Source organism: Ochlerotatus camptorhynchus, unplaced genomic scaffold (assembly GCF_037179485.1).
Source record: "Ochlerotatus camptorhynchus isolate MF236.1 unplaced genomic scaffold, CSIRO-AGI_Acam_v1.1 ptg000284l, whole genome shotgun sequence".
Classification (NCBI taxonomy): Eukaryota; Metazoa; Arthropoda; class Insecta; order Diptera; family Culicidae; genus Ochlerotatus; species Ochlerotatus camptorhynchus.
Genome location: NW_027040773.1, coordinates 3,699,218 through 3,720,564, shown reverse-complemented (window position 1 = coordinate 3,720,564; position 21,347 = coordinate 3,699,218). Strand labels below are relative to the sequence as shown.

The following is a 21,347-nucleotide window of genomic DNA, read 5'->3' as shown; positions in this document are numbered from 1 at the left end:
TCAATCTAAAAATACTAAAACAAGTTAAAGGTGAAGTTTTCCTCTAATTTTCACACTAAAAATCCACACACTCACACGCACTTACACGTAGACACAAAACGTGAGTGTAAAAAGATCGTATTCCTGCCTAACCGAACTAACATTCGATCATCGTTTACATTCTGATGTCGACCAGCACAAATCAAACCCTGATGACCGAGAACATGTCAAATAAAACAACAACCAAGGAATGCATCAACCGTTCTCATTGTTCTTTCTGTTTCAGAAAAAAACAATACCAATGAAAGGAAAGATTAGCTACATTTGCCTTGTTCTTGTGCTGAGCTGTACAATAGTTGAATAGAACAGACTATAATCACAATCATATTTTATTACTACAGACACACTTACGTCACACACATCTTATAGTGAGTAAACTGTGAAATCTAGTGTTAAGCGCAGAAAACAAAAGAGAAAGAATTAATCAGTAAATTGGCTAAATGCTAGTTTTGTAACGTTTAATAATATTTATTTGCTTGTTTCTTATTAGTGTTGATAAATTTGCCATTATTTGAATATTAACATCGACGAACCGACGTGACAGCTCATACAAGCTACTTTCGAATTCGTGCCCAAGACGCCATATTTAAAATACGTTAAACACTACCGACATCTACTCATCCGAAAGGCGTCATACCATGAGTCAGAACACGAACCGACGTATAATTTATATTGCCTCGGTTTGCGTCTCACCTCGTTTGAAAGATCTGAAGGCCCGTTTGAAACTTCGAATCGCTCGTTTGACAATCCGAATTGTGGATAAACGAAATGCTCCTTCCTGTGGCATGTCGGTTCGTCGGTGATATTAATAGGATTACAATAAAATTCAAACTCCGACAAGGTAGTCAATTGAAGATCTACAACTTAAACCCAGCCTGCTACTTCACAAAACAGATGGTATTGAAACAAATGATGTTTTTGTGTTAGCATCTTACGGAAAGGGCCTATTCATAAGTTAAAGAACGCCAAAGGGGGTGGGTGCCAAAGATATTATTCAAACAGACCATGTACAAAATGTTCATTGGCTCGAAAAAACCCCCAATGAAAAATTTGGGCTCAACCATACTTGATTTAGGGGTCAAAGTTTGAACTTTTTGCTTCTGAAAAATATCCCAAGGTAGGAGGGATACCGTGGACCCCAGGTAATCTGATCGTGTTTAATCTGAACGCTTTTTAGTTTGAACCCCGCTAATCTGCACGTTGTGCAAACTAAAAATTGCTCAAACGTCATTTAGCACATGGAATGGAGTGAAGCGAAATGGAACGATGGGAAACGGAACGCAGAATCAAAACAAAACAGCAAATAAGATTACCAGAAACACGCTTTTCTGAAGCTTATAGGGTTGATAGATGATCAAGTTAAAAATTAAGCCCGTTAATATGCACGAAGTGTCATTCTGATTAACGGGGGTCTACGGTACCTGAAATTTCGGAAATCGATTTTTGTTCATGCCAAAATAATTTAACAAAAATCAACTTCCTAAAAAAATTAAATTTTTGTCTTGATTCGATTGTTTTTTTTTTAATTTTGCAAAATTTAACTTTCTGGGACTTTTTTCGGAATTTCACGAAAATCTCTACGTCTCGGAAAGTAAATTTTAGGCAAAAGAGTTATTTTTACAGAGAACGCTAGATCTCGACGTTTCATGCATTTTTAAGTAATTTGGCATCATCAAAAAAACGATTTCCGCAAATCCCAGAAAGTTGATCATGGGGAAAAAAGTCGAGTTAACTGTTAACTAATCTTGACGTTTCATGCATTTTAATTCGTTTGGAATTAAAATTTTCGGGAAATTTCTTTCTACAAAAAATATCATATTAAGAAGAAGTTTACCGGCCCGAAAATAAAAAAAAATATTTTCGGTTTTTTTTTTATTTTCCTAAAAATATTGAGAAAAAATATCAAAAATCCAAGAAAATCAGTTTCTTAAATTTTTGTAAAAATTACAAGCAAAAATATTTTTTTTCTATCTCATGAAAAAATTGGACCCTCAGCAAAACCGAAAAGTCGATTTTTTTTTGGTTTTTTAAGTCCAACTTTACCCCATAATGACTTATAAAAAATGTTTTTGCACGTGAATTTTCTTTGAAAAATTAGAAAAAAAAAATGTAATTTGTTTAGATTTTTGATACTTTTTTTTTCCAATATTTTAGAAAAATCAAAACGCAACTATTTTTTCCGGAGCGGTGAACTTCCCCTTAACGCTAGATCTCGATGTTTCATGCATTTTAAAGACATTTGGCATATAAAAAAAGTTTTCCATTTCCTAAATTTCATGTACAACTTCCTACCTTGGGATATTTTTTCAGATTTAATAAGTTCAAACTTTAAACCGCTTTGCACCCCTAAATCATGTCCGATTGAACTCAAATTTTGCACAGGGTCTTTTTCGAGGCAATGAACATTTTGCATATGGGCCGTTTCGATGGTTTCTTTATTCCTACACACACAAAATATTATTATTTAATATTTAATTATATTTATTTTTATATATTAAAAAAATATATAAAAAAAATAAATATTTAATATTTAATTTGGTATATTTTCGTTTATTTATATTTTTGATGATAACTGAAAGGGCACGGCATTGTGGAATCTTCTATGGGAAGCATTTTACACAAATGATACAGCTGATGGTGATGGTGGGAGTAGCCTTCCCGCATAAGCGCGAACCATAAATTGACCTTACCTAAAATGGTTATAAATTGTTTATAATCCCTGCTAAACTTCAACTGAAATCGTTATGGAACTTTACATGAACGTTTGATGATAAAGTTTTAATCTTAAGTATTATAGTTTTTTGGAAGTGGACCTTACAAATAATGGGTTGTTAAGAACCATTACCATTCAAAATTCTTGTTTTCTCCATACATTTTCGGAAACAAAACTATACTAAAACCTTTTAACTTATGGTTTGAGAACATTAATGGTAATGGTTATGGTAACCAGTAAGGTCCATGAATGGTTTTGTAACATCGATCAACTTTATGTGGAATATATCGCGAATTGGTTGCCTGTAAATTACTGATTACCAATTCACGATATATTTCACGTAAAGTTGAGCGATAATACAAAACCATTAATGGACCTTACTGACTACCATAACCATAACCATTAATGTTCTCAAACCATAAGTAAAAACGTTCTAATATAGTTCTCTTTCCGATAATGTATGAAGAAAACAAGAATTTGGAATGGTAACGGTTCTTAACAACCCATTATTTGTAAGGTCCGCTTCCAAAAAACCATAATACATAAGGTTAAAACTTTATCACACAAACGTTCATGTAAAGTTCCATAACCATTTCAGTTGAAGTTTAGCAGGGATTATAAACAATTTATAACCATTATCGGTAAGGTCATGTGATGGTTCGCGTTTATGCGGGTTCCTTTCCGGCAAGACTGACGAGGCTGCTCAAAACACATAATAATAAAATCGGAAGCAAAATCGAAAGTCTTCGAAAATTTTATCAACCAACCTCCAAATCCCGGAACTGGAATATCCTTCCGATCATTCCACTCGATAGCGTCAGAAGAGAAACAAGCGCACCGGCGGATGAAAATGTGGAAAACTTGAAGAAACTGCTGCTGCTCATGCTAGTTCTCACAGCTGCTTTCGTTTTGTTTTTTTTTTTCGCATGTCCAATTTGGCGGGAAACGGCTGTACTGTCAAAAACTTCGCAATGAAAAGATTTTTGACAGTTTTACGACTTTTATTCTTAAAAATACACTTTTAAAATTACAGGCCAAAAGTGAAAGAAACACTTTTAAACCAAAAAAATATGTTTTATTTTGAAAATTTTCATAGTTGAAACTACGAAATTTGGGAAACTTTTAATTTGACCGTGCATTATTTTTATTGCAACATTTTTTGTCCTTTGTGTGTATACATTTTATTGGCACCCTATAGTCAGTATATGTCAATGCATTGCAAGAACAGGAACTGTCAAAATAGGGGGTGGAGGGGTTCGCTCGATACTGCTACCGTTAACACATCGCAACTGCATGTTTTGAAAACTCTGGTATTAAAATACTACATTTATTTATTCATTAATTAACTATTATTGTTTAAGAATTGGGACTAAGATGCTATAATTTAATCATATTACAAATATTACGCCTTACGAAAAGGAGTTGGAGGTTATATTAAGCTTGTTTCAAAAATGTCACGAAGGGGTGGGTGGGCGCAAAAAATCGAGGGGACGAATCTATCTACGATGCGGAAACGATTTTGTTTTAGTGTGCTAAGCTGCGCGCACGCTGAGTAGATAGAAAGAAGATTTATGACGATTCTGAAGAACTCCAGCAAAAAGATGATGCGCGATGCAAGTAGATGCGAGAAATGAAAGTAGATTTTAAGTAGATTGGTTTGCTAGTGTGAGATTTTTCGAGCATCTATAATTGAGATTTAGATGTGACGCCCCCCTTGCAAAAAATTATATTTTTGGCGTTATGTAATTTACGAATGGTCCTAAAGAAGGGAAGACAAAATTTAATCATTTATCGATCGATGTGACAGAAAATGTACAAAACAGTGTTTGTCACTATCACGAGATGAATATGATCATCAAGGGATGCCATGATAATTGTCAGTGACGCTCACGAGCATCCCAACAAACCTTGAATGCTGAACAATAACTTCTTCAGCTAAAAAATCCAATTGTTTGTTGGAATGATTTGTTAGTAGCATTGTTTCTAATGGAATACTAATGGATTACTATATTTGACTAAGAGTCCTTTCAATAGTTACGTAAGCATTTAGGAGCGAACGGGGTGTTGGAAATTTTCTTACATTTTCTTATATGGAAGGGAGCGGAAACATCTTATTGATCAAGCCATTTACAGAACATTCAAAAAATCCATGAAAGATCTTAAAAGGGGGGAGGGTTTTTTGTTTAATATTACTATGTCTTAAAATGAGAGGGGACGACTTTCGAAAATCAAAAAAAAAAGTGTTTATGTAATTATTGCGATATTACTTTTTTCAACAATATGAATCTATACCATTGATGAACAACTGATTGAGATTTTGACGACGATTTACGTGATTGTCAATTAATTTAATGATAATTTCAAAATTACTTTTGTTCAAGTGATATCTTTCGATGGGAACGAACAGATTTCAGCACTTATGCAACCGATCATTCAGACAAACTACGGTAAATAATTGTTAATTGGTTGTATGATTCTTTCTTAGAAGGATTTCAAACGAGCTTGAAAAGACTGCACACCTACTGATAACAATGTTGCTACATATGGGGTAGATTAGTCTATTAAATCGCCAGCGACGACCACTCTAAGGCGAGTTTCCTGGAGGATTGGTAAGTTTTCTTAAATCTGGCTGAACTGTCCTGGCATCAACAAATCAAAGAAAAGTTGTGTAACGATGAGTTGATCAACTACCAGGGCAATGGAATGTAGGATCACCAAAAGGAATTCAACACGTCCTAACTGACTATGTAACTAAGCATAGCTCAACTTTAAATGAGTAATATTTTTACTCAGTTTTGAGTAACCAACTTTTGATAAAAATCAAATTTTGAGTAAAATTCTACGAGTTAGTTAGATCTGCCGTGCAAGGTGATTCAGAGATAGTGTTTCCTTCCCATTTCCGGGAACTTCATCGAAAATTGGAGGAACATATTACGCCCCAGGGAGAGAATCGATTGTCACTACTTATTGATCAAAAATATAAATTCCATTTAGTGCATTAATTAATCTGATGAATCTATTGATGTTACCGGAAACATCATTAGAAAATAGGCTTTTCTTCCTTGTTTGTTTTCCGTCGATCTTGTTTTCCCTGCACCAATGCTACCGACGCCAGGCAGGCAGCTCCCACACCTGGACCCTACATATCGACTCATCAACTCATAGATCGACTCATATCGACTCATCAACTCAGAAAATCCTGGGCCGCTGGGATTGAACCCAGGCCTTTTGGGACAACAATGTTATTAGTTAAAGATCATTAAAACAATCCTTTTATGGGGGTAAGCTCCAACCGGTATTATACTCGTATTAAATGCCGATAAGGAATGTCCGGCTGCTTTGATGTCAACATCAACACGATAACTTTTGACTCCGACTTTTGACTGAATGTATGCCGAATGGAGAATTCCTTGCAACTGGATTCGATCCTAAGCCAATCACTTCCAGTCACCATGTTCGTCCGAATTCTCTGCGGAATATTACCTTCCCTTTTCGCTCTTCCGGCAACCTTTCTACATGCCCAGCCCATCATAGTCTGCAGTGTTCTTTAACCTACCCGTAAAAAAGGAACTATAGAGGTACAATGAAATATATTGTAACCATACAATAGAATTTAAATCGTATTGTCCACAATGATAAAAATAACCTTAGAATTTGTTGTTTCCACAATAGAATCTACGGTGAATAGGGAAATCTACAATAGAACAATCAAGGGGGTTGTTATGTATATTAATCGTACAAAAAATCATTTTTTTTCCGAACAAACTTGAGCCATTTACCATTAATTGTATTGGTTTTCTAATGTTGATAATTTATATTAGTAGAATAGTAGATCTATTGTAATAATTATATTTTGAATTTACTTGTATGATACATATACTATAAGACCAATTGTTCGCAATAGATTTTGTTGTGATTGTATTTTATTTCATTTGTTATTTCCGGGAACTCAATATCCAAACTGTTACGTTGCAACTCATAGTTTAAGCGACGCGGTCAGATGCAATTTTCTAGCTACCCGCTGAGTATTGCTCGCAGTACTTAACGCTAGCATATTAAAATAGCTCTCCGGTCAGCCTTTTTCAACGTCCACAATTCAAGGTCGTTAAATTCTATCAAAAGAATGAATGTCTTATACGAGGCGAAGTTTCGTCATCGTATGTAATGCCACGGTAAATGTTTATATCAGACACAATATTTACTCACTAAAATCGTTACAAAAAACCTACAATAACAACAACAACAACAAAAACATATTTTGAATAATATTGCTTTCAGAATTAAAACCGCGCAGTTCGCTGCTCAAATCCATCGGATTTTGCCTAGTCTGAAGTAACCAACCGAGTGATGTGTGTGTGTATTTTGCGTTATGTTGTTCACTCTCGTGTTTAACTTCGAAATGTGATGCGTTACAAATGCAGATTAAACTAACCAATTCCCTATCATTCACAGGTCCTGGCGAAACTGACTTCTGAGAGAGAGAGAGAAAAAAAACAAGGAATGAACCATTTGCCAATGCAAAAACCGGCACCGATGGCCTAAGGATCCCTCACCATAAGCACACACCATCATAGGAATTGTTGTAGCATTTTACTAGCTTTATGGAAAGAAAATTAGCATTAAACTTTCGGTAAGCTTATTGTTAAAACAAAACGAAAAAAATGTAAAAAAAAAAGATCTTCCTATTCGAGTTTTGAGTTTCTACCTTAACAATTTTGTCTTCATTCTACTGTATAGTTTGAATCAATTTTTTAATAAAATAAATTTTGTGTGAGTGTGAGATCTCAAATTTTATACATAAATTGAACAGTTGTGAAGTTGGTTCTGGCCTTGTTTCTGAAATCTTGATAATATTTTGCTTGACTTTTGTTAAAATGCATCTTCATGTAGTCTAAAAAACGGTGCAACAGAAAGTATCAAATGATAAAGCGAAATGTGTCATTGTATTTAAATGTAAGAAGAAAAAAAAAGAATATTGTGCTTATTTTTGTTTGTTTTATCAAATATACTATTTATTTACGTTGAATAAAAATACTGGAATACCGAAAAAGTAAAACTCAAATATACAAGGCAGTACTTAATTTTTGACGAACAGATTCACTGTAATAAACAATAGAGTAACATTGCGCAATACATTAACAAGCGAAGCAATAGCCTGAACTGATTTGTAACATAATTGAGCTGAAAATAAAATGTTATCGAATTCAGCTGATGCCCAGAATAGGTTGTCCGAAATTTCCCCTTTATTCGCTTTTTAGGTGCAGCTTCTTTTTCTCTCTTCATTTGCAATTAACTTCAGGAATTTTGTCACACTGTGCAATCGACGAACGTAGCGTAAAATTCAAGACTGTTCAGGATGGTTGCGACAACGTCGAACAATTCAATTTGTTTCCCCATCGCGTACATATTCCTACATAAATACTCCCTTATACGATGTTACAGTGGTCGTTATGAGCATGAGAATGATTGAACGCAAACGAGCTCCTTTTATTGCAACACACCAATGATCGATTTGTTGTTATTACAATGTATTCACATAAACAAATAAAGCGGTAAATGAATCTATAAAGTTTGGAAAAACAGTCAAATGGGTTGTCCCATTGCATGAGAAGCAACAGTTCGAAGCAAACTTAAAATGCGTTTTTCTCAGCTTGCTGAGTTGTGCCATTTGACGAACTTGCCATGAGCGGCAGTATAAGCATAGAGATAACTCTAAGACTAGAAGGTCTAAAAATAACGTGCTCAACTTTTTGGCTCAGATCTGGTACCATAGAGGTAACTCTAAGACTAGAAGGTCCCGATGAAACGTGCTCAACTTTTTGGCTCAGCTCTGGTACTCTCTTCGGTCCCAAGCTAATCGTTTCACCCCTAGAAACATAGGAAAATCTACTAACCCCTCATTTCAGTGCTAACATTTGAAAACGGCGCAAAAGCCATTTGTAAACAAATGGTTTGTGGGCCCTTTACTCGCTACCCGAAGAACGCCCACGCAAACCAACAGCATCGTCAGGAAGGGGAAAATTTCCCCTACCCGATGTTGCTGTTGTGTCGCGTGGGTGTACTTCGATGTTAGCACTGATTTTATCTGTCAAACTTTCATAGCGAATCGAAACAAACATTGTGTAGTAGTAAAATTTCGACTAGAATATGGTACGTTAATCGTTTGCTTGGGACCAATAGGCTAGTCAAGTAGTGAGCCAATTTAAAATCGTTAGTTTCGCCTTGATTGTTGGTGGTACCCTTTACACAAGAATAAGCCTCGATGACCGATGATCTTTTAAACCTGGAGACAAAAAAGCTACGAAAAAGTGCTTATGCCTTCATAGAATTTACGCGACGTTAGTTGTTTCGATTTGTTCCTTAAGTAAGACGAAAATCCATAAAACTTTTACTTTTTTGGACTACCGTGCCCCTTACTTCACTAAGTTAACTACGACTGACGCGACGATTTAACCTGCGTAAAAATATTGCGCATCTTTTAAGCTATCTCGACCGAACTCTATTACTATTGCGTTTTAAAACGACTGTTTTACCCTTCATATTTCACCGGACCGCCCCGATTATGCGTCAAACTACCGCATCAAAACCACCTCACACAATCAAACACGACCCGCCGTGACAATAGTCTTTTTTTTTTTTGTTAAATTGTATCGTTTATTTCAATGTTCTTAAAAGATTATTTACAAAATAATTTAGCTTTCACATATTAAGTAGAATTCAAGTGCACTAACATCGATTCTAACGTTAACTTTATTAACATGTATAATATAAGCATCTTCAATATTTGACTTCGTTTTGTTGGTCCTATGTTTAAAAGTGCTGGGCGCAGCAGTTCTTCGAAAGACAGTCGTTGCCAGCCTCCAAATATCATCGTCATCTTCTGTTGTACAAATGCCCATGCGTGTGCTACTCGAGGGCAAACACTGAATTTGTGTTGCAGCATTTCAACAACAGCATTGCAATGCAAACAATTCTCACCGTCCGCACGTTGCATGGTTCTCATTAATTTTCGGTGCTCCGTCTTCTCATTTATGAGCAAGTATAAGCTCGAAGATGGCTCGATGACAGCTGTTTCGTTGCGATGTTTAACCATATACGCTTCCAGTTCGTGCCAGGTTTTTTCCTTTCGACCCGTGGTGTTTCCGTCCGCTCCAAGCGATGTATTTGTTCACTAGAGGGGTGCTATCGAACAAATGGTGGAAGAAGGGGAATTTGCTGGGAAATTAACTTGAGACAGGGAAGGTCTGCGGGGGGAGAAATTCCTTGGTTGAGAAGGGATTGTTAGAACGAGAGGGAATCCCGAGCCTGTATGTGACGATTCACTAGCAGCGCTCTGCACTTCAATGCCGGTAGCTGCAGCTTCATTCCGCCAGATGCTCTGTCACGCGCCATTTGTTCCATTGGAACCCGCGCTGGTAGTCCGCGCCACAAAAATGAGCCCATAGTTGCCGTTATTTTCGCCGTGTGGACACAATACGGCAGGACGATGGATGCCACATACCAGATCTTTGCCGTTATGAAGGTGTTCAATAGTGTCACTTTTTGTTGAAGATTGAGATTCCTCAGCGAGTGCAACCACAACTGCTGTGCGAATTTGGATACAAGCACATCCCAATTAATTTTAATCATTGCGCGAATTGAATTGGTAAAAAACACGCCCAGGATCTTTACCTTTTCTGCAGTTTGTAACCACGGCATCTCCACGGTGGATCTCCATCAATGAGCCAGACGTCGATTGCAACCGTTTTCAGTCTGTTTAGTTTTGCACCGGCGGCTCGTTCAAAATCGTCAGAGTCCATTGATGCGTTCAATCACATTTATATTGGTGACTATCACAGATACATCATCTGCATACGCCGCCACTAGGTCAGTACCGAGTTGTCGCTCTAGCTGTTGCAGGAACGGATGAAGATAAATGACAAAAAGTAACATCGACAACGGGTCTCCCTGTCGGACCGACCGTTCGATGGGGAAACGCTGCGAAAGATGTCCATTAACTAGCAAACGAGAAAAGGATTGATCGGCAATTCGTGCAAGTAAACTGACGAAGGTTGTGTTTATTCCCAGCTGCCGCATTGTTTCGTGAAGGAAAGAAAGGGATACCCGATCGAAAGCATGATCGAGATCGTAGCTAATCAGCTTCCCTTTTTGCTTCCTCGCTATCAGCTGAGCAATTCGATCTTTCAGAGAAAGAGTGGCTTCGAAAATTGAATGTCCATCGTTGGAACAATTTTTGTGCACCACTCAGCACGCGGTGAGTCCTCATCACGAGCTCGAGACGTGCTTTCAGAATCCTACTGAGAATTTTAAAGTCCGCATTCAGAAGGCTGATCGGGCGGTATCCTCGAGCGGTGTTTGCCGTTCCTCTCTTTCGCATTAACACAATTACTCCGTTGGCGAACTCAGGGGGTAGCTCATTTGTCAGAGCCTCATTTAACACTCCGAATACGGTGGGTAAAAAACTTTACGCCGACTACGAAGCCTCCGAAAAACGTGTAACGGCAAGTTTGCAATGGCATAACATAGCCATTTCTTAATGAATTTCAAAAATTGTGGTATCTTTAGAATTCCTAGGGTCTGCAGATTATTTTCATTGTAAAAATATTGCAAATAGAGTCGTCTACTTTTTTTAAAAAGCGAAAAGAGTTGTTACACGTTTTTTTGAAAGGTGTGTTTGTAGGGTTTTGCAAGTGGCGCAAGATCTGTAATTTAGATTAATGGGCACAAACGTTCACAATTAGCCAAAATACAGTCATGGTTTCTATATATGGATCCTGGAGACAACGGAACGGTCCTCGAAAAATCCGGAACATCCGTAAAGTGGTCAATCCATGAACCTGATCCTAGAGCTCTGCGGTTTTTTTGAAAACATTAGGAACTGTGATATAAAAAATATTTTGGGTCGTGACACAAACATGTACATGGATGGCCATGGGACCGTCCTCTGGAAGATCCGGAACATCCTTAAAAGTGGACAATCCATGAAACTGGTCGTAGAGCTCCGTATTTTTTTTAACATTAGGATCTGTGATATAAGAATGAATTTGGGTCATGGACCCAGATGACCATCGGAAGATCCGGAACAACCGTAAAAGTAGTAAATCCACACATTACGAACTGTGATGAAAGAAATAATTTGGGGTTGTGATGTAAACATGAACCTGAATGTCCATAGGACCGTCCTCAGGAAGATCCGGAACATCCGTAAAAGTGGTCAATCAATGAAACTGATCCTAGAGTTCCGCAGTTTTTTTTTCCAAAAAACATTAGGAATTGTGATATAAGATAGAATTTGTGGTCGTGACAAAAACATGGATCTGGATGGCCATAGGACCGTCCTCCGGATGATACGGAAAATCCGTAAAAGTGATCCAGTGGTTTCTTATTTCACATTGTTTAAAAAATAACTGCAGAGCTCTAGAATCAGTTTCATAGTATGACAAATTTACGGATGTTGCGAATCTTTCGGAGGACAGCCCCATGGCCATCCGGATTCATGTTTATGTCACGACCCTAAATTCTATCTTAAATCGCAGTTCCTAGAGTTTTCGAAAAAAAACCACGGTTTTTTTTTGCAGTTTCATGGATGATCCACTTTTAAGGATGATCCGGATCTTCTGGAGGACGGTCCAATGGCCATCCAGGTTCATGTTGATGTCTCGACCCTAAAATCTTTCATATATCACAGTTCGAAGTGTTTTCGACAAAACTACGGAGCTCTAAAAACAGTATCAAGGATGGACCACTTTTACGGATCTTCCGGAGGACTGTCCCATGGTCATTCGGGTCCATGTTTATGTTAAGACCCCAAATTCATTCTAATATCACAGTTCCACGGTTTTTTCGTTCTTGGATCATTTTTATGGCTTCCTTGCTTGTAATTTCGGCCTAGGCCTTGTTGTCCTCTTCTCTCCGAAGAAGTCCTCTCCACTCTACTCGATCCATGGCCACACTTCGCCAGCCTCGTAGTCTGCGAAGGGTCCGCAGGTCGCCTTCTACTTGGTCGATCCACCTTGCCCACTGCGCGCTTCTTCTTCTTGTTCCTGTTGGGGCGCTTTCGAGAACCTTTTTCACTGGGTCGTCGTGCAGCCCAGGCTACCGTAGTCCAGACCAGAAATATTAGACAACGACCTGCTATCCGATGGTTGCTTCGAACCCGATATGGGTATGATCGGGGTAGTAAGCGGTGGAAAATGTAGTTCCGATTGTGTGTCGATCGGTTTTGTTGCTTCTGCTTCTTCGGTGGCGGGTATCTCAGTCCCGACGTAGATTGACTCGGCAACGCTGGTTTTGAGGCTGGCGGCTTCGCAATTGTTTTTGTTGACATTGCTGCTGGCTGTTTCGTGGCATCGGCATACGATTTTTGAACAAGCAGCTTTTTATTATGTACGCAGGACGCGCCGATGTGGATGAATTCCCGACAGTGTCGGCAGGTTTGACGTTGGCCAAAATAAGATAGGAACGTCGATTCACCATCTACGAAGACCCACGACTCGATGTTGTGCTTTACAATCATTTTCGCAATCCGAACACCAGTGGAGATATTCGGAAATTGATATTGTTGATCGCTACCGCACATCTGTTCACGCACTGAGATGACGTCACCGTAAGCGGATAGGAATTTTGTGATCGCATCGTCCGACACGTCCTCAGACAGATCGAATATCTTCACCTCCACTGCTCCGTCCTCCATCGTTATTCGCAGGGGGATCTTCTTCCCTCCCTCCACTATCACTTCGTGTTTTCCGTCGTGTTCTTCGCACACTTTTTGTGCCAACGCCAGGTCGACGACCTTCACGAAAGCACATCCGAGACTTCGGCTACACTGAATTCGTATCACTTCACCTGGCTTTAAGCCCAGAACAGTTCCAACGAAATTTGGCACCTTCGCATAGTCCGGTTTTTTTGGCAAAGCCGCATAATCTATGCGGAATGTGTTCTCGCGGCGCACCATCGCAGAGTCGTAGTACGCAGAAACACACAACGGCTCGGCGATGAGATAACGCAGCGAAACGAAAAGAATTTAAGCTTGGGATCGACTTCCAGAATTAGCTGCAGCGTAAAAGCGTCTGCTTGGCTCGGAAGTTGAGCGGTAACTGTAGTCGCTATATTCATAGTCTGGCGGATAGAATTTCAATCTATCAAAAAGCGGGTTCTTTAAGGGTATTGAGGTAAATGCATATTCGTAATCTGCATTAAAAATGGAAGTCAAACCCAACGTTTCATCAATTTTGGTACACTAGAACTATTTTAAATAATACCGATTACATTTGCAAAAATCACCTTATTAGCGCCCCTCGGTGCCACTGTGTATGGGAGCGAGCTGTCAGTTTGTCAGTTTAGTGTCAAACAGTGAAATTATTATTTTGATTTAAATCTTGATTTAAAAATCGAAATGAAAGTGTGTGGGTTCGGAAAAAATATCGCTTTGCTCAGAAAACGAAGCTCTTTCAGATGATATATAATAAAAACCGATATATTTTTCAAAATTAAAGAACCCAATTCAATATATTTTAGACCAACAATTGAACAAAACGTTGATTATTCTTTCCTCACCAATCTAACGCAAATTACCGTCATCATCGGATAGGGGAAACTTTCTCCAATCCAAAGACGGTGTTAGTTTGCGAGCCTTGAGTCACGAGAAAAGGGTTCCCGAAGTTTTGTTCGCAATAGCTGATGTGTTCTTTTCTGTTCTTGGTCGTGATTTGCTCGATTGGTTCCACTATTTGACAGCTCAATTAGTTCCCGCGATTCTATCCGCCAGACTATGAATATAGCGACTATAGCCGTGACTACAGTCAGGCTTCAACCACAACCATCATGATCGTTTTCAATAACTAATTTGTGAAGTGCTAAACTATCGGTTTGAAATTGGCTCACTACTTGACTAGCCTATTGGTCCCTAGCAAATCGATTAACGTTCCCCATTCTAGTATAAATTCCAGTACTACACTATGTTTGTTTTGATTCGCTATGAAAGTTTGACAGATAAAATGAGGGGTTCGTGGATTTTCATATGTTTCGAGGGGTGCATCGATTAGCTTGGGTTACCTCTAGTTACCGTCAAGCAGCAGGGTTTTGTTAGAGTCGGTGTATAATGAGTCACGCCAAGAGTGAAGCCAAGTCTACCTATTGAACTGTCAAACAGGCTACCTATCGTGCAAAGTAAACAAGCATTACGATGCTATGAAAGGTCCACGAAAGGTATTGCAATTAAATATTAAATATAACCGAAGAAATTATCATATACACGCAGTGAGCATTACATTTGTCATGCGATACGTTTTGTAATGATCAGTAATGACAATTTCTACTATTTTTCCTTAAGATAATTCGACAAAACCACTGATATTATGATTTACTACAGCCGTTAATTTTTTTCCTCGCTAGAAGTCATTTGAAGTTGATGCAGAAGTCCTCTGTTTCCAAGTTAAAAGAAAGGGAATCTTTCGAAAACCGTGATGCGAGTTCAACTGTTTTTCTCTTGGCGTGACTCATTATACACCGACTCTAACTTCCATGTTCTATATCTGCAGTGAGAATTTTAACGTCGGAAATTGCAATTCTGACTCGTGAACATCAATAACAAAACTCAGAAAACGCTTATTATTGTTACTATTCACGTATTTCCTAACTTGCACCATGGTTTGTGATAAAAGTTACCTACAATTATATCTACAATCATTTTCACCAGATTTCAACCTGTGGATCCAGAAAATTCCCGGCGATGGAAATTGCCTCTTTGCCAGTTTGGCTCATCAACTAATTGGTGTACGTCCGTTAGACGAAACATTCCAAGTGCCAAGCTTGCCACCAGTCACACCAAACCGACCATCAAACGCTCTGCCCACAATAGCAGACACGACCCCTCGAAAATGCAATCGAGAAATGTATAAGAACAATCTTCAACTGGAACCAAATCAATATATCGGGAGCACAATCCCGATGCTTTTTTCTCAACTCATTTAAAAAAATCCCTCCTCCAGCGACACAATAACTAGATCACTTTTTTTTCGAATCACTCTGTGCACAATAGCAATGCACATCGCAAAAACCTAACAATAGATCAGCGTGGTCGAGTCACACCGGCAACAAAGGGAGGGTAAACATCAGCACAAAACTTTCCAAATCAAATTATCGCGCCCGGGACACACAATCAAATACGAGCACTAAAATACTCCACGCCAGCACAAAGACAGCCCGAACTAAAAAAAATAATAATAAAAGCCCGCAGCGGAGCAAAAACACAACCGTTCTCGAACGATTTTCAAAGCGAACCCCACAGTTTGACAGTTACTTTTGATAGAAAAAAGAAACCGGACAAGTTCGAGTTAAAGAGCCTGAATTTATAAAGAGACGACATCTTATCCATTTGACAAGTCTTCTGCTCGTTTGGAATAACTTTTCCTATGACTTTGACAGATAATCGATTATTCAAATTTTGACAAGTCGTCTCTTTATAAATTCAGGCTCTTTAGTTCGAGTTAGTGCTACCTATTATGTATGTTTCATGAATGCGATTAATCAGAATGTATAACTATGTTCCGATGCAATGAACCATAACACATGCGGGAGGGAATCGCCGTGGAAAACGATCTTGGGATGACACTGGAAGTGCCCTTGACGATTCCCTTGGATGGACGGATCATTGGTGGTGGACTGTATTTCGGATGATCGGTTCGATGGAAAGAACACTTTTGCTACACTAACTTAACTACATTTATTGCTCTTTGCTCTAGTGTACACACTTTGAAGGTTGTATTAATACTGATTGGTTTGTGCTGTTCTCCCTCGTACGAATCTCTACCATAGTATTCAGCGTCGCTGTTCGTAGTGTTGCCGTAGAAATAGGATTGGGCGCTACCTCACTTCAGTCCTTCTGGGAACGGACGGAACATTCTCCCCCCGGTTGAGACATCGTATCAACAGCTTCAGGTACCGATGAGGGGCAAACATTGTCCTCGATTGGAAGTACGGAAACCTTGTTGATAGGACGACGGTACGTTGATCCGTTGGTGAACACATCGATGGCCCGTACTAAACCATCATCACCTGGATACACTGATGTGATTCGACCCAGCTTCCAACTGAGCGGGGGTTGAGTCTTGTCGTGGAGTACGACCACCATTCCAGGTCGAAGGTTTGGTGTCGTTCGTAGATTCTTCTTGCGTGGTTGGAGAGAATTGAGGTAATCCCTGGACCACGCTCGCCAAAAATGCTCACGCATCAGTTGAAGATGTTGCCATCGATCGAGTCGGTTAACGTTGATATCTTCCAGGGACGGCTCGGCTGGAGCGATCAGCGGACGACCTATAAGATAGTGAGCTGGCGTAATTACCTGTGGATCTGCAGGATCGCTGGACACGCTGTACAACGGACGCGAGTTTAGGATGGCCTCTATCTCCGTCAGGATGGTCGCCATTTCTTCGAATGTCAGCTTCACGTTGCGTACGACTCTCTTCAGGTGGGTTTTCGTCGCCTTAACCGCCGCTTCCCAGAGACCACCGAACTCTGGTGCGTCCGGCGGGATGAAATGCCACTGTATCTCACGTGCTTGGCAGAACTGTTGGATCTTCTTCGCAGTTCGTTGATCTTGGAATTGCCGATACAACTCGTGTAGTTCGTGGTTTGCTCCGTGGAAATTAGTTGCATTGTCCGAATGAATTTGTTGGACCATTCCTCTTCGACTGATGAATCTCTTCAACGACGCTAGGAAGGCATCCGACGACAGATCGGATACGACCTCCAAATGCACAGCCTTCGTCGTCATGCATACGTAGACTGCTACATACGCTTTCACGAGCTTCGGACGATGTGAACCTTGTTTCACCAGAAACGGACCGGCATAATCCACACCAGTCACTGCGAACGGAGGCGATGGTACGATTCTCGATGTCGGTAGATTTCCCATTAGCTGTTTGGTTTCATCAGGATTCGTGCGAAAACATTTCACACATGACCGTGTTACTTGTCGCACAGTAGACTTTGCGTTCAGAAGCCAGTACCTCTGCCGAATGATGTTGATCAAACTGGCTTGACCGATGTGAAGATGCTCTAAATGCAATGCACTAATCAACTTTCTCGTTACAGGATCCTTGTCGGGAAGAATGAGTTGATGCTTCGCTGCAAACGGCAGTTTCGAGCGATCCAATCGCCCTCCGACTCGCAGCAAGCCGTTTTCATACACCGGGCGCAGGTTGCCCAGACGTTTGCATGGTTGATTGGAGACCAGTCGTTGAATTTCATCACCAAGGTGTACTTGTTGAATCACCTTGACGATTGCTTCCGATGCTTGACGTAGCTCTACGACAGTGAGATGGGCTTGCTTCACACGATCGGGTGACCGTGGCCTTCGGCAGTTGCTGACGAACCTCAACACGTAGCCCATGATGCGTTGAATTTTTCGAAAAGAGCTGTGTTTGAAGAAGAACAGAAAAGGCTCACAACTTACCGCAGGAGTTGCAACTTGGACCTTCAGTTCGGGAAGGTTGTTGTCGGGAATCTCTTCGGTGTCTTCACCGTCGTATTCGGATGCGGACAGGAACTTCGGACCATTCCACCAGAGACTGTTCTGTCTCAAAGCTTCCGGCAGCTGGCCTCGAGAGACGATATCGGCGGGATTGCTAGCCGAACGAACATAATTCCATCGACACTCACTGGTTTCCGTTTGTATTACAGCAATCCGATTCCTCACAAAAGTTTGAAGCTGATCCAAGGGTTTTTTGAGCCATGCTAGAACGATTGTACTGTCCGACCAAAGAACAACTTCTCGGAAAGACATCTGAAGCGCTGGAATCACTTGACCGACCAATTGCGTCAACAGAAGCGCAGCACAAAGTTCCTTTCGTGGAATGGAAAGATCGTGCAATGGAGCGACCTTTGACTTGCTGCACAGAAGACGTAAGCTTGCGGATCCATTGGCAAAAATACTCCTCAAATAGACGCACGCACCGTACGCCACATTCGATGCATCAGCGAAACCATGCAATTCGTGAGCGATAGTATCCGGGAACGTGACACACCTTGGAATGTGAATACGACCAAGCTCCGGTAGTGATGCTTGAAGAGTGGACCATTGTTCATGAGTGTCCTCGTTGATTGGATCGTCCCATCCTGCTGATGTCCTCCAAAGCTGCTGAACCAATAACTTCGCGGTGACGATCACTGGAGCGAACAATCCGAGTGGATCAAACAACTTTGCCACCTCGGAGTAAATGATGCGTTTTGTGGCTGGTTTATCGGCAGGTTGCGAAACGCTTGGTGGATTGGCAATCATGAAAATGTCGATGTTCGGATCCCAGAGCAATCCGAATACCTTGATTACTTCGTTGGGTCCATACTCGTGTAACGGAACTTTCCTTTCTCGATCTGCAGGTGGTATGTGCTCGAGAAACTCATCCGAGTTGGAGCACCATTTGTGGATATGAAATCCACCTCTGGCAAGCAGGGCTTTCAGCTGACGTTGGCATTCGATGGCATCTTCGAGGGTGTTGGCTCCAGATAGAGCATCGTCGACGTAGAAGTCTTCTATCAGGATCCGAGCACCGATGGGAAACTCAGAACCTTCTTCCTGGGCAAGCTGCACCAAACACCTCGTTGCTTGGTATGGTGCACAAGCTGTACCGTACGTAACGGTATTCAATTCAAGTACCCTCAACGGATGCGATGGATCGGATCGCCAGAAGCATCGCAGGAACCGCCTGTCCAGTAGCGCCGTGAGCACTTGACGGTACATCTTGGCTACATCGGCTGAAAAAGCATATGGGTCCTTACGGAATCGCAGCGTAATTGAGAATATTCCATTCTGCACTACTGGGCCGACTTGGAGCACCTCGTTGAGCGACAGCTTGGATGGTTCGGACTTGGCGCTAGCGTCGAATACCACTCGACACTTGGTGGTTGAGCTCGAAGGACGCAGCACCGCATGATGGGGCAGGTAGTACCTACTCAGATCCGGTGGGTCATCAGCTTCCTTGATTTCCCGGCAGTGGCCGAGATCCTCGTACTCCTTGATAAAACCGACGTATTGTTGCTTGAGTTCGGGATTGCGTTCCAAACGTTTTTCGAGCATGAAGAATCGCTTGAGCGCCAGAAAGCGGCAGTTATCCAACTGGTCCACGTTATCCTTGAATGGCAGCTTCACAACAAACCTACCGGTCAAATCACGCTCGTACGTCGATAAGAAATGGGCTTCACAGGACAGCTGTTCGGGTGAAAATGGAGAAGCGTCTGGTACTTCCTCCATCTTCCAGAATTGGTGCATCAATTCCTCGATGTAATCGATCGAAGCAGAGTTGGCGTGTTGGATAGCCGCGTTCGAAACGTACGGCTCGTTTATCACTCCGGCTACCACCCATCCAAGATGAGTGTCCCGAAGTTGCGGTAGATTTGCACCTAGGCTCAGGTGATCGGGCTTCAAAATGTCGAAGAAAAGCTCTCCCCCGATCAGCATGTCGACCTTCTCGGGGCAGAAGAAACGTGGATCGGCGAGTTGGATGCCGTCAGGGAATTTCCAGGTGCTGAAATCGATTCTGCTGTTTGGAATAGTTCCAGTTACCTTGGGTGTAACCAGACACTCGATGTTGGCTTGAAAGTCTCCGTAGCTCGATCGGAATTTTACGAACACTTTGTCACGAGCTAGGCTTCTCAAGGCGTTGATTCCAGTAATCGGGACGTTGGCTTTCATCTTAGGAGAACCGAGGCGGTTTGCCATATCCTCGGTAACGAAATTGACTTGTGACCCACTGTCGAGCAGGACTCGACATGGATGCGGTTGGTTATGCTTATCGATGGCTTGGACGACTGCAGTAAGCAGCAAAACGGTCTTCGATGTTTGGACGTGATTGCTTGAGCATGCAGTGGACACGGGTTCATCCACCACCGAAGCAGGAGGTTGAACACTAGCTGGTGGTTTGTTGATTTCACGATTCTTTGGCGAAGCGACGTTCGCTTTGACATCCTGGCTGCTGTCCCTTTCGTTGTCATCGTGTAGAAGAGTATGATGCCTTCTGTTGCATTTTCGACACGTTTTGCTGGACGTACACTGTTTGGACTGGTGTCCCTTGCGGAGGCAGTTAAAGCACAAACCTGTCGTTCGAACTTTCTCTGCCCTTTGAGTTGCTGTTAGCTGTTTGAACTCCGTGCACTGGAAGTTGAAATGTCCACTGCCACAGAATTGGCAATGACCTTGGGATGTGCTGGAACTCGTGGTGGCTGTGTTGCTCTTCAGCAACGGCATCTTGCTTGTAGTCGATATGGCTTTGGGTTTGGAGATAGTTGGTTGCGGTAGCACTCGCGATGACTCACACTGCTCTAGGACTTGACAGCTGGTCTTGATGAATGAAATCGTCAAACGTAGGGATTGGCGCTTTCAGTGGTTGTTGCTGGATGATGACTTGTGGTGCGGGAACAGAAAAAGTTGCAGGTTGCCGTGGTGTAGCGAAGTTGATCAATTCCTGAGCGCGATTTGACAACTCACTGTGACGATTCTCGAAGGAGCAGTAAATGTCATCCTGCTCATCCGATGCTTCGTCAGGAATCAAGGCCATGATCTCGCTATGGAAGTGGCTAAACTCGGTGTAGATGGCTACGA

General features: G+C 41.1%; 2 protein-coding genes across 7 annotated transcripts in view; one reads left to right on the top strand and one right to left on the bottom strand.

The window, feature by feature from the left end:
- The window catches only part of LOC135706530 (uncharacterized), a 96,866-nt gene extending 88,907 nt beyond the window's left edge, over positions 1–7,959 (top strand). For 5 of the 6 annotated variants that reach the window (XM_065228149.1, XM_065228151.1, XM_065228147.1 and 2 more), the window contains 2 exons: positions 266–407; positions 7,205–7,959. The gene's annotated coding sequence lies outside the window, so the exon portion shown is untranslated. The remainder of the gene's footprint in view (positions 1–265; positions 408–7,204) is intronic. The other variant, XM_065228146.1, reaches the window with a different exon arrangement.
- Positions 7,960–16,625: 8,666 nt separating this feature from the next.
- LOC135706624 (uncharacterized) lies at positions 16,626–20,993 on the bottom strand. Its single transcript, XM_065228270.1, has one exon. It carries the CDS (start codon positions 20,991–20,993, stop codon positions 16,626–16,628), a length of 4,368 nt encoding a protein of 1,455 aa, XP_065084342.1.
- Between the last annotated feature and the right edge of the window lie 354 nt (positions 20,994–21,347).